This window comes from Pseudorasbora parva, chromosome 14 (genome assembly GCF_024679245.1).
Source record: "Pseudorasbora parva isolate DD20220531a chromosome 14, ASM2467924v1, whole genome shotgun sequence".
NCBI classification, from domain to species: domain Eukaryota; kingdom Metazoa; phylum Chordata; class Actinopteri; order Cypriniformes; family Gobionidae; genus Pseudorasbora; species Pseudorasbora parva.
This window is the reverse complement of record NC_090185.1, coordinates 43,289,027-43,304,789: the sequence shown is the minus strand read 5'-3', so window position 1 is coordinate 43,304,789 and position 15,763 is coordinate 43,289,027. Positions and strand designations below refer to the sequence as shown.

General features: G+C 44.3%; 1 protein-coding gene and 1 pseudogene across 2 annotated transcripts in view; both read left to right on the top strand.

The window, feature by feature from the left end:
• The window catches only part of LOC137040641 (NACHT, LRR and PYD domains-containing protein 12-like), a 274,172-nt gene that overhangs the window by 47,678 nt on the left and 210,731 nt on the right, over window positions 1–15,763 (top strand). Inside the window, exons 11-13 of one of the 2 annotated variants that reach the window (XM_067416433.1) lie at window positions 4,781–4,954; window positions 5,931–6,104; window positions 15,473–15,644. The exons of the other annotated variant lie outside the window; for it this stretch is intronic. Of the exons in view, the coding sequence (XP_067272534.1) occupies window positions 4,781–4,954; window positions 5,931–6,104; window positions 15,473–15,638 (514 nt within the window). The 3' untranslated portion in view covers window positions 15,639–15,644. The remainder of the gene's footprint in view (window positions 1–4,780; window positions 4,955–5,930; window positions 6,105–15,472; window positions 15,645–15,763) is intronic. 2 annotated transcript variants of the gene reach the window in all.
• On the top strand, window positions 1,748–3,368 carry LOC137040761 (ribonuclease inhibitor pseudogene; annotated as a pseudogene).

The following is a 15,763-nucleotide window of genomic DNA, read 5'->3' as shown; positions in this document are numbered from 1 at the left end:
GCTAATAACTAAATCTATGCAAGTGCATGGTCTCATTTGATTTAAAACCTTTCACATTTGGAAACAAATATATTATGATCATGTTTGGAAGTTCTTGGTACATCACAGATGAGAAAACCTCAGAAAAACTGATGCAATTTATTGAATTATTTTGTTATTATTGATGATTGACATGATGTCTATTAGAAATGATATATGGAAGGACACTCATAAAATAGGGATGAAACGGTATGGAAATTTAACATCACGGTTATCGTGACCCAAATTATCACGGTTATCAATATTATCACGGTTATTAATATTATCACGGTTATCAATATTATCACAGTTATCAATATTATCACGGTTATCAATATTATCACGGTTATCAATATTATCACGGTTATCAATATTATCACGGTTATCAATATTATCACGGTTATCAATATTATCACGGTTATCAATATTATCACGGTTTTGTTCAAATGACATAAAGTGTTCAAAAAGAACAGATGCACACACTGAAAACATTTCAACAAGTTTTATATTTGAAAATGAACAAACATCAAATAAATCAAGCCGCTCTGCCCTTTTTAAAGCAAGATTATATTCTGTGGGATTTCCTTCCTTCTATTGGCCGTCGTCAATAGCACCACATAATGCATAAATAATCATTTAGTGTGAAAGAATATAATCTATAATATCATCTCTATAAATATGTTCTCAAGCAATATTCTCATCAGTGTCCTATCAGCTATGACGCGTTTTAATCTAGCATATTTTGTGTATGAGCCCAAACAGTATCCCAGTAAAATAAATAATCTCCATATTTTCATATGATTTGACAGTTTTTTATTAAATATCAAAAATCCAAAAGGTGTGCATTATACCCGACACCTAGATGAACACTGTACAGTCCGTTTTATACAACCGCGCGTACCAATGTTGTGTAACTTTAGAGACGGTCCCTAAATTAGCGAATCTCGAACAGTGAGTGAGAGCGCTCTGAACAAAACTCCGGCTAATCTGAACACATCTGATTATTAGACATTGTTAGACTTCTGACAGAAGAGCTGCACGATGAGTGTATCTTGTAGCACAGAGTGAAATCAGTACATTCACGATTTGAGGGAAACATACATTTAATCGCCGTGGACAGGCGTTGAATGCCGCCGTTGGTGTATATGTGTTTGAATTTTAAAGGCGCGCCGCGTCCGGTGTGAAGCTCAGTGCCCTTAAAGGGGCGATCGCTCAGCGCCGCGACACGTCTTTATACCACTAATATTGAGCACACCCATATTGCCAAAATGGTATGATCCTCGTTTCATAACACCCGCGAAGATTCGACCATGAGATCAGTGGCCGAATCCGGTCCTGCATATCGATGCATCGAATCTTGGACTATTAGGGGTCACCCCTACTGACCACATAAGCATGTCTTGTCACTTACAGCACAGTTAAAAGCAGTTGTTAAGAGTTGTTTTATGATGTAGTAATTTCACAGTAAATCACCAAATTAATGTAGAAAAAACATAAAGACAGTATATTTTAAAGATTTGTTCAATGCCATCTTTTTATAAATCATCTTTTTTTTAAAGGCCAGTATCACTGATACTAGATATGTCTCTATTAAATAGACCCCCCCCCCCCCCCACACACACACACTTTAAACATTCAATATAGCAATTTAACATTACAGTGTAACTGAAAGCTTTTGAACATTTATTCGGCTTCAAACTTCAACTTAAAACAATCCTCTCATAAACCCATGTCATATTTACCTGTGCACTTCCTGTCTAACAGGTACAGACATTGAATAAAGTAATCAGTATAAAGTTAACAGTCTGCACTGCATAAATTATGAATTAAATATAGATGAATCCTTATTAAAACTACAAAAGTTCTCCAGTCAAGAGCAGTGAGTGTTTAACATTAATGGCTGCTGTCGCTTTAAGATCTACCGCTGCAGAACTGACGCGCTGTCTCACGCATCCCATTTCATCACAACTCTTTAAGTTCATTTAAGACGTTATTTCCAATGAGAATACTTGACAAAACGGACATTTTGGCATAATTCTTCCTGTGTGTTATAGTTTGTTCAGGCGTGAAAGAGAACCGGATTCTGGCGCGCTGTCTGCTCATGATGCTGGCTCATAATCCACTCATCCTAGTTGACAATGCGTATCATTTGCACGTCATTTTGCCGTATAAATCTTACGATAAATACAACTCGTGTTATAGATGCGCATTTCATGAGAACGTGTTGATCTTGATGAACATGAGATCTTTAAGAGCTCATTCGGCGTTAAGAGCAGGAAAGACCCCGCAGTGAGTCCTGACGTAAGGGCAGAGCAAGTTTAAATATCCTTTCTGGTCTATATTTCCATCTTGTAATGCAGCTGTTTGGGGTATTTAAAGATATATAAATGATTTGTAATAGAGCAGGCACTTTTAATGGGTTATGTTATAGGCTTGTTCTTATGAAATATATTTATTGACTACATTTTGACCCATATTTAAAGGGTCATATAATGGTTCATGCACTTTTACAAGTTGATTGTATGGAAATGTGTGTTGGCAGTGCCTGTGTAAACTAGAACTTTATGACACTTCTGAGATGAAAAATCGAGAATTACAAATATGACTTTCAGATGATGTGCTGATGAATGACTGTCTGAAAAATCCTTTAATTTTAATTTATATGACCACTGTATGTCTTTAATAAGATCATCATCTCAGATCTGAGTCATTGTCTTTTCTCTTTCTGTCTTCAGTTTCCAGCTCACCGAACTAGAGACTCGATTACAAGCAGATTATGGGAACTATAGACTATATGACCACTGTATGTCTTTAATAAGATCATCATCTCAGATCTGAGTCATTGTCTTTTCTCTTTCTGTCTTCAGTCTGAGTTATTGCAGAATTACAGAGGAACAGTGTCTCATCCTGACTTCAGCTCTGAGATCAAACCCATCACACCTGAGAGATCTGGACCTGAGCAGGAATAAACTAGGAGACTCTGGAGTGAAGCCCTTATGTGACGTACTGAAGGATTCACACTGTAAACTGGAGAGATTGAGGTGAAGAACTCAATATCTCATGATAGTCTGAGTTCACACTACATTTATGAAGATGATATAACTCTACAGAATAAAGAGTTTTCTCATTTCTCTCAATGTAGGTTAAGCTGCTGTGATATGACAGATGAAGGTTGTTCTGCTGTGACTTCAGCTCTGAAATCAAACCCATCACACCTGAGAGATCTGGACCTGAGTGTGAATAAACTAGGAGACTCTGGAGTGAGAAACCTCAGTGATCTACTGATGATCCCTCAATGTCAGCTGGAGAAACTACAGTTAGTATCATTATACTGTACAGTTACAGTCTGATCACAGTTCACTGTTTAGTGTAAGACAACTGGACACAAGTCTCATCATTTACACTGAAGCTCTGCATCTGCTGGTCTTTGCCATTGGTCACAATTAAAATTCAGTGTCTGAACTACTAAATCATTTCATTTAAAGTATTTGAAACAATGAACTGATTGTGTAGATGTTGTTCTGCAGAAATATCATGAGATCTGAATCTGCTGCTACAATAAACAAAAGAGAGATTAACCCTTGTATGGTGTTCGGGTCTGTTGGACCCGTTTTCATTTTTTATCGAAAGAAAAATGATACGATTAATTATTTTTTCAAACTGAGACTCATTGGCCTTGGCTCATTTTCTGTGAGGAATATATATCAGAACACATTTTCAATGACCACACACTGTACACCCCCCTACACATTTATATTACACACAGGATGTTCGGGTCCACTGGACCCGGGGCTCATAAAAGTGTGGGAATTGCAGGTCCTGTGTACCTTTACTCTGTCCTCCTCCTATCAGGGCTGCTGTTAGTGTGTGTGTGTGTGTGTGTGTTCATGTATATGGTTTATGAGGACACAAATGTGTATAATGACATGGATATTACAACGTAAACATGGTTTATGACGACATCTGTGTCCTCACACTAAAACATACTAAATGGTGTTTTTGAAATACAAAAAATGCCAAAGTTTTCTGTGATGGGCAGGTTTAGGGGTAGGGTTAGTGTAGGGGGATAGATTATACAGTCTGTACATTAGAAAAACCAGTATGCCTGTGGAGAGGAACCATACACCACAAATACAAGTGTACATGCGCGCGCGCGTGTGTGTGTGTGTGTGTGGGGGGGGGGGGGTTGCGTGCGTGTGTGTGTGTGTGTGTGTGTTATGGTTGTGTGCACATGAGTGTGTGTGTGTGTGTGTGTGAGAGAGAGAGAGAGAGAGAGAGAGAGAGAGAGAGAGAGAGAGAGAGAGAGAGAGATTGTGTGTGAGTGTGAGAAAGTAGCTACAAGAGTGAGTTTTGTTTCTACCCCTGCCGTTCCCACACAAGGTTGCAATTCTTAAATGTGATCTAACAAAGGTAAAGAGAAAATATTAACCATATATGCTGTTTATATTGCTTGTAATTGGGTTGAAGTAAATATCCGTTGAGTATTTTAACATAACATTTTAGATTGAGTTGAATTAAAAACCCAAAAATGCAGCGGCTCCACCAGACCCACGAACACTGGCTGAGTAACAGAAATATGAACACCACACAAGGGTTAAAAGATTTAACAAAGAAAGAGAAGAAACAACAGTTTCCAGCTCACAGAACTAGAGACTCGATTACAAGCAGATTATGGGAACTATAGACTATATGACCACTGTATGTCTTTAATAAGATCATCATCTCAGATCTGAGCCATTGTCTTTTCTCTTTCTGTCTTCAGTCTGAGGGATTGCAGAATTACAGAGGAACAGTGTCTCATCCTGACTTCAGCTCTGAAATCAAACCCATCACACCTGAGAGATCTGGACCTGAGCGGGAATAAACTAGGAGACTCTGGAGTGAAGCCCTTACGTGACGCACTGAAGGATCCACACTGTAAACTGGAGAGATTGAGGTGAAGAACTCAATATCTCATGATAGTCTGAGTTCACACTACATTTATGAAGATGATATAACTCTACAGAATAAAGAGTTTTCTCATTTCTCTCAATGTAGGTTAAGCTGCTGTTATATGACAGATGAAGGTTGTTCTGCTGTGACTTCAGCTCTGAAATCAAACCCATCACACCTGAGAGATCTGGACCTGAGTGAGAATAAACTAGGAGACTCTGGAGTGAGAAACCTCAGTGATCTACTGATGATCCCTCAATGTCAGCTGGAGAAACTACAGTTAGTATCATTATACTGTACAGTTACAGTCTGATCACAGTTCACTGTTTAGTGTAAGACAACTGGACACAAGTCTCATCATTTACACTGAAGCTCTGCATCTGCTGGTCTTTGCCATTGGTCACAATTAAAATTCAGTGTCTGAACTACTAAATCATTTCATTTAAAGTATTTGAAACAATGAACTGATTGTGTAGATGTTGTTCTGCAGAAATTTCATGAGATCTGAATCTGCTGCTACAATAAACAAAAGAGAGATTAAAAGATTTAACAAAGAAAGAGAAGAAACAACAGTTTCCAGCTCACAGAACTAGAGACTCGATTACAAGCAGATTATGGGAACTATAGACTATATGACCACTGTATGTCTTTAATAAGATCATCATCTCAGATCTGAGTCATTGTCTTTTCTCTTTCTGTCTTCAGTCTGAGTGGATACAGTATTACAGAGAAACAGTGTCTCATCCTGACTTCAGCTCTGAAATCAAACCCATCACACCTGAGAGATCTGGACCTGAGTGTGAATAATCTAGGAGATTCTGGAGTGAAGCCCTTATGTGACGCACTGAAGGATTCACACTGTAAACTGGAGAGATTGAGGTGAAGAACTCAATATCTCATGATAGTCTGAGTTCACACTACATTTATGAACATGATATAACTCTACAGAATAAAGAGTTTTCTCATTTCTCTCAATGTAGGTTAATCTGCTGTGATATGACAGATGAAGGTTGTTCTGCTGTGACTTCAGCTCTGAAATCAAACCCATCACACCTGAGAGATCTGGACCTGAGCTTGAATAAACTAGGAGACTCTGGAGTGAGAAACCTCAGTGATCTACTGATGATCCCTCAATGCCAGCTGGAGAAACTACAGTTAGTATCATTATACTGTACAGTTACAGTCTGATCACAGTTCACTGTTGAGGTTAAAGGGATAGTTTACCCAAAAATGAAAATGATCCCATGATTTACTCAACCTCAGCTCATCCTAGGTGTGTATGACATTCCTCTTTCAGACAAACATAATCAGAGTTATATTATAAAAGTCCTGGATAATCCACGCTTTATAATGGCTCCCTGTGCTGCTCTGTTTTTGAAGTCCATTAAACCAGAGGTGGAAAGGAACGAATTACATTTACTCGCGTTACTGTAATTGAGTCGTTTTTCTGTGTACTTCTACTTTTTTAAGTAGTTTTAAAAATCTGTAATTTTACTTTTACTGAAGTACATTTTGATTAAAGTATTGTACTTCGCTACATTTTAAACCACATCCGTTACTGAGTAAAAATAAATCATTAATGCAAAGAGGGGAGGAAAAAACGCGATCCGGAAACGACTATATTGAATAGAGGGCGCGGGGCGCGATATTCCCCCAGGATGGTAGGGGAAGGTGCCGCCTTTTTCATCTCTGATTGGCTAGAAGGGCTCTCCTCCGATTGGTTACACATCTCACGTTCATGGCAGGCTGTCAGCTAGTCTGTTTTGATCGTCTTTACAGCAGATGTGAACGGAGTCAATCCAACATACTAAGAAAAGCGCTATATGTCAGTGTCTTCAGATTTATATTTTACTTTTATATTTATTTTTTAAGTTTACAATTTCATTGAAGAGACACCACAGTATTCAAATATGACAGATTTTATTTATTGTGAACCTAACATTGCACAAACTTGCTATTAATAAATAATTTTAGGGCATGTTAAACATACTAGTAATTGTGTGTGTGTGTGTGTGTGTGTGTGTGTGTGTGTGTGTGTGTGTGTGTGTGTGTGTGTGTGTGTGTGTGTGTGTGTGTGTGTGTCTGTGCGTGCGTGCGTGCGTGTGTGTGTGTGTGATGGGTAGGTTTAGGGGCAGTGTAAGGGGATAGAAAATACGTTTTTTACAGTATAAAAATCAATACGCCCTAGGAATGTCCCCATATGTCACAAAAACAAACGTGTGTGTGTGTAGGCTATGTTGGATTGACTTCGTTTACATCTGCTGTAAAGACGATCAAAACAGACTAGCTGACAGCCTGCCATGAACGTGAGATGTGTAACCAATCGGAGGAGAGCCCTTCTAGCCAATCAGAGACGAAAAAGGCGGTACCTTCCCCTACCATCCTGGGGGAAATATCGCGTCCGAGGCGCGGGAGAGAACAAACTCGCAAATATCAGATGGAGACGAACAAGACAGACGTCAGTGACGCAGACTCAGGTGAAAGCAAAACGCCGTCGTGAACCCCTGGCTAGTGTGGAAATACTTTGGATATAGAAAAAAATAACATGGTGTTGTCCTGGAGGATATCAAATTTGCACAAAAGGTGGATGCAAATGAAGAAACACAGATAAAGGTGCGTTTATAACTTAGGCCGATTGATTTCTGTGACGCAGAAATCCCGGCGGTATCCAGTCATGAACATTAACTTTACATTATAACGTAGAATTCATGTAATACACACAAACTGATGGATGAACGAAAAACTGGAAAGTAGAGCTGGAGACCTAGAACAGCGTTTCCCAACCGGGGTGCGCAGGGGTGCCGTGTAAAAGGTGCCGGTACTTCCACCGCAGTTCATCTCACGTCTGATGATGAGGCATCTTTAATATGGGTTGTAACTGTAAAATAATGCTTTCTGTATGTTTCTGTCGATGGATACACGTGCTGGCTCCTCAGTGGTAGGCCTACAACAGCGATAATAAAAGAAAAACGGGCAAAGCGGTCTCTTTGTAAACGGTGTTCAATGCATGCGAGTGCTGCCGTATGACCAGTCATTTCGCCGCCATCACCCGGGTATATTCGCCAGAAGACACGAATGAGAGAGAGCGCTGTGTGAAGATCTGTCTCTGCACTCATCCGAGAGCGCACACTCGTCTCACAGCGCGCAAATATTGAGTTCTCTTTCAAATCTTGTGCTTGAACGGACAAACTCACACAAGAAGTATGTCAACATGTCCATCTTGATGAGTATCCAGCAGACATAGTCTGAATATGCCTTAAGAGAACGTTATACAGTCGAGAAAGACGAGCATATCCTTAGGGCATTAGGTCTTAAAGGGGCAGCAACCTTTAATGTCAAACTAAAGATACGGACATCACTCACTGCTCTTGATTGAATAGCTTGTGTAAGTTTAATAAGGATTAATCTTTTTTTTTTAAACAGTTAAATATGCAGTTATTTTACATTTGATTCATTTATTCAATTTCTCTACCTAAAACTAATGTTAGACGTCCCTGAAAATCCTGAAAAGCATTGATCATTTTATCAGTATCTTTGCTCAATAGTATTTATTTGTGCTGCTGCTTGTATTTAAGTTATTTGTTCTTATTTTCTTTATTTTTATTAGTCCTTTATTCTCTGAACATAGCAAATACCGAACCGTACTGAAACCGTGACCCTAAAGCGTTATACAAACCGACCCGTGAGCAGTCTGTAGCGTTACACCCCTAGCGTAACGTATGCGAGGCGGCGCCACAACATTAGGACATTTCTCAAAGGGTGCCATGACTGGAAAAAGGGAAACACTGAGCTAGAATAAATCAAATTGAGACATGGTCTGTGAATATTAAAGTTAAAATAAAATAATTTAAATTAAATTAAATATATGATCTGCTTGTTCTGTCTCTGTGAATGAGCTGCTCCGTCTTCTACATATGGACTCTGTTATTCTTAAACATTAACCAATTAATGATAAAAATAAGTTGGTAATCTAATTCATAATCATTTATTGAATTTAGTTTATTAGGCATCTTTTATTGAAAATTTCATAAACAAAACAAACAAATGGTTTTAAGTTTGTTATAATAAACCATTTGTCCCCCCCAATCATCTTCATTCATTTAACATCATTTTAACTAGTGATAATAACCATAATTTAATAATAGGTAGAGTTTATTTATTAAATAATTGTTTAATACCGTGATGTTGTCTGAGATAGTTGTCATATCTGAAAATCTCATTCTATCACAACCCTACAGGAGTCTCCGACCCCACTGTTAAACAAAGGAACTCAGTAACTTTTACTCTGAGTACATTTTAAATGAGCTACTTTTACTTTTACTTGAGTAGAATATTTTGTTACTCTTTCCACCTCTGCATAAAACTGCATCTGTCCGTCATATAACTCCTCCACTCGGCTCTGAGAGGTTATTAAAGGCCTTCTGAAGGGAATCGATGCATCTGACGAGCATAACTGGAGCGTAAGCCTTTGAGCTGCAGAGGCACTTTCAACACTTTCACCATAAACTGAATACGGAAATGTTACCTTATGAAGTTTTAAATATGATATGTTTCTTACACAAACGCATCAATTCACTTCTAAAGGCATTTATTAACTGCCACTATAAAGCTTGGATTAGCCAGGACTTTTTTAATATAACTCAACTTTTATACGTCTGAAAGAAGAATGTCACACACACCTAGGATGACTTGAGGAGGAGTAAATCATGGGCTAATTTTCATTTTTGGGTGAAAATGTAACCAAAACAGTTTTAATCAATATCTGATGAAGAGCTGGATGTAACAAAGTTCGTATATAAGGAAGGAAGAGGACACGGGGGTCGGCTGGACTGTTGACGCTTTACTTTTATTAGAATACTCAAAACACATCAGCACACTCAATGGTGTGGTTTTCTCTCAACACAACGATCACTTCCGGGTCGGCACTTCCGGCTTCCGGGTAACTCAGTCTCTGGGGTTCGCGTCAACAGTCCGGCTCTCTCTCTCCCTGTCCTCTGGTTCCGCTGGCGTTTTATACCCTCTCCGCGCTCATTACTGGAACAAGAGACAGGTGTTATTAATCTGCGTCCAACCCACTCACTTACCGCTCGTCCCGCGGCTCTCTCTCCCGCTGCAGACCTCGCTGAACCACGCCCCCCTTGCCACATACCCCCACCGCCCGACTCAGGCCGGGGAGCCCCCCCCCATTTCTGGAGAGGAAATCGGCCACAGCCATCTGAGCACCCGGCCTGTGGACCACCTTGAACTTAAACGGCTGAAGAGCTAGATACCAACGGGTGATCCCCTCGTTGGTATCCTTCATGCGGTGGAGCCATTGGAGAGGAGCGTGGTCCGAACAGAGGGTGAACTCCCGCCCTAGGAGGTAGTAGCGGAGGGTGAGAACAGCCCAACTGATGGCCAGGCACTCTTTCTCGATGGTGCTGTACTTAGCTTCCCTCTTGGAGAGCTTACGGCTAATGTACAGCACCGGCCGCTCTCCCCCCTCCACCTCCTGGACCAGGACCGCGCCCAGCCCTCTGTCCGACGCGTCAGTCTGCAACAAAAAGGGGAGAGAAAAGTCAGGGGAGTGTAAAAGCGGCCCGCCACATAGAGCAGCCTTAACTCGGGTAAAAGCCTGTTGACACGGCTCCGTCCACTGGACCGTATCTGATAGCCCCTTTATAGTAAGATCAGTCAAAGGGCTGGTGAGGTCCGAATAATTTGGTATAAACCGTCTGTAATATCCCGCCAGCCCCAAGAACTGTCTTACCTCCTTTTTGGTCTTGGGTCTCGGACAGGTTGCAATCGCGGCAGTCTTATCAATTTGGGGACGCACCTGTCCATGACCCAAATGGAAGCCCAGATACCTTACTTCCACCCGCCCAATCGCACACTTCTTTGGGTTGGCCGTGAGCCCCGCTCCCCTCAGCGACCTCAGGACCGCCCTAACATGCTGCATATGCCGCTGCCAATCGTGACTGTAAATCACGATGTCATCCAGATACGCAGCAGCATATGCGGCAAAATCCTATCCATGAGTCGCTGGAAGGTCGCGGGTGCCCCGAACAAGCCGAAAGGAAGCGTGACAAATTGGTGCAATCCAAACGGCGTGGTGAAAGCTGTCTTTTCTTTGGACAATGGAGACAAGGGGATCTGCCAATAGCCCTTTGTTAAGTCCAGTGTCGAATAAAATCGAGCCGTGCCCAGCCGATCAAGCAACTCGTCAACCCGCGGCATTGGATACGCGTCGAATTTCGACACAGCGTTCACCTTGCGGTAGTCCACACAGAACCTGACCGAGCCGTCGGTTTTGGGGACCAAAACTATCGGGCTCGCCCATTCACTGTTGGACTCCTCGATTACTTCCATGTCGAGCATTGCCCCTAATTCTTCCTGAACTACCTTTTTCTTGTGTTCAGGCAAACGATACGGCCGGCTGCGAACTACCATGCCCGGCTCGGTCTCGATATGGTGCTGAATCAAGTCGGTACGTCCCGGTAGGGGCGAGAACACGTCAGCGAACTCCGCCTGTAGTTTTGATAATTTAAATTATTATTTAAATAAATTATTAAATTAAAGTTGGAACGGTGAGAGGTGATCTCCACCAGGGGCCAGCGCGACCGATTGTGCTTTAATGCTCGCCTCTGGCCCGAGATCATCCTCTCCCCCGATCACCGTTGCCAACAACACTGATTCCACCTCATTCCATTTCTTAAGCAGGTTGAGGTGATATATTTGACGCGCCCCGTTCCTATCGGATCGTATCACTTCATAATCGAGCTCTCCTATCTGTCGTGCGACCTCAAACGGCCCCTGCCACTTTGACATTAATTTCGAGCTCGACGTAGGGAGTAGAACGAGCACTTTCTCTCCCGGTGTGAATTTGCGTAGCTTCGTACCCCTGTTATATGACCGGCTTTGGCGGTCCTGGGCTTGTAACAAATTCTCTCTGGATAGCCGCCCCAGTGTGTGGAGTTTTGTTCGCAAGTCCAGCACGTACTGAATTTCGTTCTTGGCCAAAGAAGGTCCCTCCTCCCAAGTTTCTCGTAGGACATCCAGCACCCCCCGGGGCTGCCGTCCGTAGAGAAGCTCGAAGGGGGAAATCCCCGTGGAGGCTTGTGGAACCTCCCGCACGGCAAATAAGAGGGGTTCTAACCACCGATCCCAATTTTTGGCGTCTTCCTGTACGAACTTCCGGATCATGGATTTAAGAGTGCGATTAAATCGTTCGACCAAGCCGTCCGTTTGTGGGTGATAGACGCTTGTTCGAATGGATTTAATGCCCAATAATCCGTAGAGTTCGCTTAACGTGTGTGACATAAACGCCGTGCCTTGATCAGTGAGGATTTCTTTCGGAATCCCCACTCGGGAGATTAGTCGAAACAGTGCGTCCGCAACACTCTTCGCGGAGATGTTGCGTAGAGCCACTGCCTCCGGATATCGTGTTGCGTAGTCCAACGATGACTAACGCAAAACGATGCCCGCGTGCGGATCGCTCTAATGGCCCGATGAGGTCCATCGCAATTCTCTCGAAGGGGACCTGCATCAATGGAAGGGGGCGCAATGGCGCTTTTGGGGCGGCCAGTGGATTCACCAACTGACATTCCGGACAAGACACGCACCACCTGCGCACATTGTCATGAATGCCTGGCCAAAAAAATCTGGTCATGAGGTGATTCAGCGTGGCCGCCTGTCCCAGGTGGCCCGCCATTGGATTAGAGTGAGCCGCCTGGAAAAACATTTCCCGGCGGCTCTTTGGTACTAACAACTGGGTTGTATCTACCTTTGTCTGAGTGTCTTGGGTCACTCGATACAACCGATCCTTTATTATGGCAAAATACGGATACGAGACAGGCAAGGCAGGTTGGAGAGACTGACCGTCAATCGATCGGACCTGCTGGAAGGCATTTTTGAGGGTCTCATCTTGTGACTGCTCCAGAGGAAAGTCATCGCTGTCCGAGAGAATCAGTCTCTCGATCCCGCTTGGTTCCTCTGAAGCTGTCCCCAAGGGTCCCGTCTCAGTCTCCCCAAGCTGCACTCACGCCGCCCCCCTCCTCGCCTTTTTCTCCCAAGCGGCATCCGCGCATAACGACCCCAATAAAGCCGGAAAGGCGGGCCGATTCGTCCCCAGAATTAGCGGATGCCGGAGGTGTGGACTAACCGCGACCTCTACATTATGCTTTTTCCCCCGAAACTGTATCGTGACTGGGACAACTGGATATTCCACCACATCCCCGTGCACACACCGCACCTTAACCATGCGGCTTGTATCCAATGCCCCAGGCTGCATCAGGCTTTGATGGATCGAGGTTTGGTTACATCCTGAATCCACCAAGGCCTGATATGTACCCCCCCTTGATACTCACAGGAATTTGGTACTCTCCTACTTGATCGGGGGTGGTCCGTTGGACGTTCGGGATCCGGATCATTGTTCCGATGTCCATCATCGGACATCGGTCCACAAAATGATCCGGATCACCGCACCGCCAGCAGGCCAGCCCAGGCCTACCCGCCGCCCCTGCGGCGGGGAGTGGGTTGGAGAATGAGCGCGGGGAGGGGGTGGAACCAGAGCCATTGTCACCACCAGCCCCCAGCGGCCCCGCCGCCCTGGGCGGAGCCAGCAAACTCCCGGACGGTCCTAGGCCCATCCCACCCCGGCCTCTGGGGGGGACGCGAGGAGGGCCTGGAGGGCGAGACCTGGGGAGAGGGACAGGGCGAGAGGGAGAGACAGAGGGGGGAGAGAGAGAGTGAGAGTTTAGCGGGGGCTCGCCGACCCCCGGGCACGCCACCAGGTGGTCCTCCGCCAAGTTGATGGCCATCTCCAGCGACGTGGGCCAGTGGCACTGCACCCACTCGGCGGTCTTCCTTGGGAGCCGAGCGATAAACTGCTCCAGCACCACCAGATCGACAATATGGTCCACGTCGCTTCCGCCGGCCAATAGCCATCTGCGGCACGCGTCCCGGAGCTGTTGGGCCATTGCGAAGGGTCGGCCGGCCTCACCCCACTCCATGGAGCGGAACCGCTGTCTGTGTTGCTCCGGGGACCGGCCAACCCGCTGAAGGATGGCCCTCTTGAGATCATCGTACTTCAGGAGGTTCGCGACCGGTAGTTGTTGTGCGGCCGCCTGGGCTTCTCCTGATAGTAGCGGGATGAGGCGCACCGGCCACTGTGCCCGGGGCCACCCGCAGGCCTCCGCGGCCTTCTGAAATAGATTAATGAAGGCCTCCGGGTCGTCTTCTGGCCCCATCTTATGGAGGGGCACGTGAACCGGTGCGCTGGCCAGCCCGGCGGCCTCGGCGCGAACCTCCCGATCCATCCAGCTCCGGAACCGCTGGTGGTCCTCTTGCTGGCCTTGGACTATCACCCAAAAGCGGCGCTCCTGGTCCGCCCGAAGGTCCAGCATTGCCTGATGTTGGTGGAGGGCCGCGAGGGAGTTAATAATGTCCGCAAATGGCGTGGCGGAGGGCGTCTGCATGGCGGCGGCACGGTCCTACTTCCTTCCCGGGTTACGGCACCAGTGTAACAAAGTTCGTATATAAGGAAGGAAGAGGACACGGGGGTCGGCTGGACTGTTGACGCTTTACTTTTATTAGAATACTCAAAACACATCAGCACACTCAACGGTGTGGTTTTCTCTCAACACAACGATCACTTCCGGGTCGGCACTTCCGGCTTCCGGGTAACTCAGTCTCTGGGGTTCGCGTCAACAGTCCGGCTCTCTCTCTCCCTGTCCTCTGGTTCTGCTGGTGTTTTATCCCCTCTCCGCGCTCATTACTGGAACAAGAGACAGGTGTTATTAATCTGCGTCCAACCCACTCACTTACCGCTCGTCCCGTGGCTCTCTCTCCCGCTGCAGACCTCGCTGAACCACGCCCCCCTTGCCACACTGGATAATGTGAAGTTTATATCTGTGTGAAATAATTCCTCTAGTGATGTGTTTTGTGATGATAGCCGGGTCTGAAGTTGACACTCGCAGGTCAGTTTAGGCCTCCGTGTCCCAGACCATAAGGTGTGTGTGATCATGTCATCATCCGTTAGCTTTATATGAGCTGGGATGAGGAGCTTCTGTCGGTCAGTAACGTCAGTCAGGAATAAGGTGTTAGTATGAGATGCTTTCGGGAAAACTGCCAACACATGAATCAGACCAGACAGAGCTTAACTCATTATTATTCTTCAAACATTTGCTCAAGAAATGATGTTAGTGGTGACAGTAACTGGAATAGGATTATCACATTTACTCAAATATAATAACACTAAGTTGATATGAAATTCTGCAGGTGTAAAGCAGGAGCTCACAAGCTCTTTATTCTCCTGAGCAATGCTGTTATGAAGTGCAAATCAAGCGTCTGTGAATGTTCCTGTCAGATTCGACATTGATGAATTCATGTGGGGGAATTTCTCTTTTCTCTGAAGTCTCTCATCTCATGGATTCACATTGAGACGACTCTGATGATGAACATGTCAGGCCTCTGGTTTGATATCACACTGGGGGAAAGTTACAATCACTTCTCTTTTCTCTTGTGTCTGTTTGTCTCTCTCTAGACTATATCGCTGTGGCATTACAGATGTTTCTTCTTTAACTCAGTCTTTGACAAACTCAAAAGCACTGCAGTTTTTAAAAGAGCTTGATCTGAGAGACAATAAGATCAGAAACTCACAGAAGCAGAAGCTCAGAGACGTGATACGAGACTCGAGACTCAAACTGTGACCTGAGGTGAGGAAACATCACTTTACACCACTCACACTAACACACACATGGGAATTTACGCTTAAATGCATTATTTTTAAGATATAAATATTTAGAAACAATATGTACACCAAATAATGTAAAAT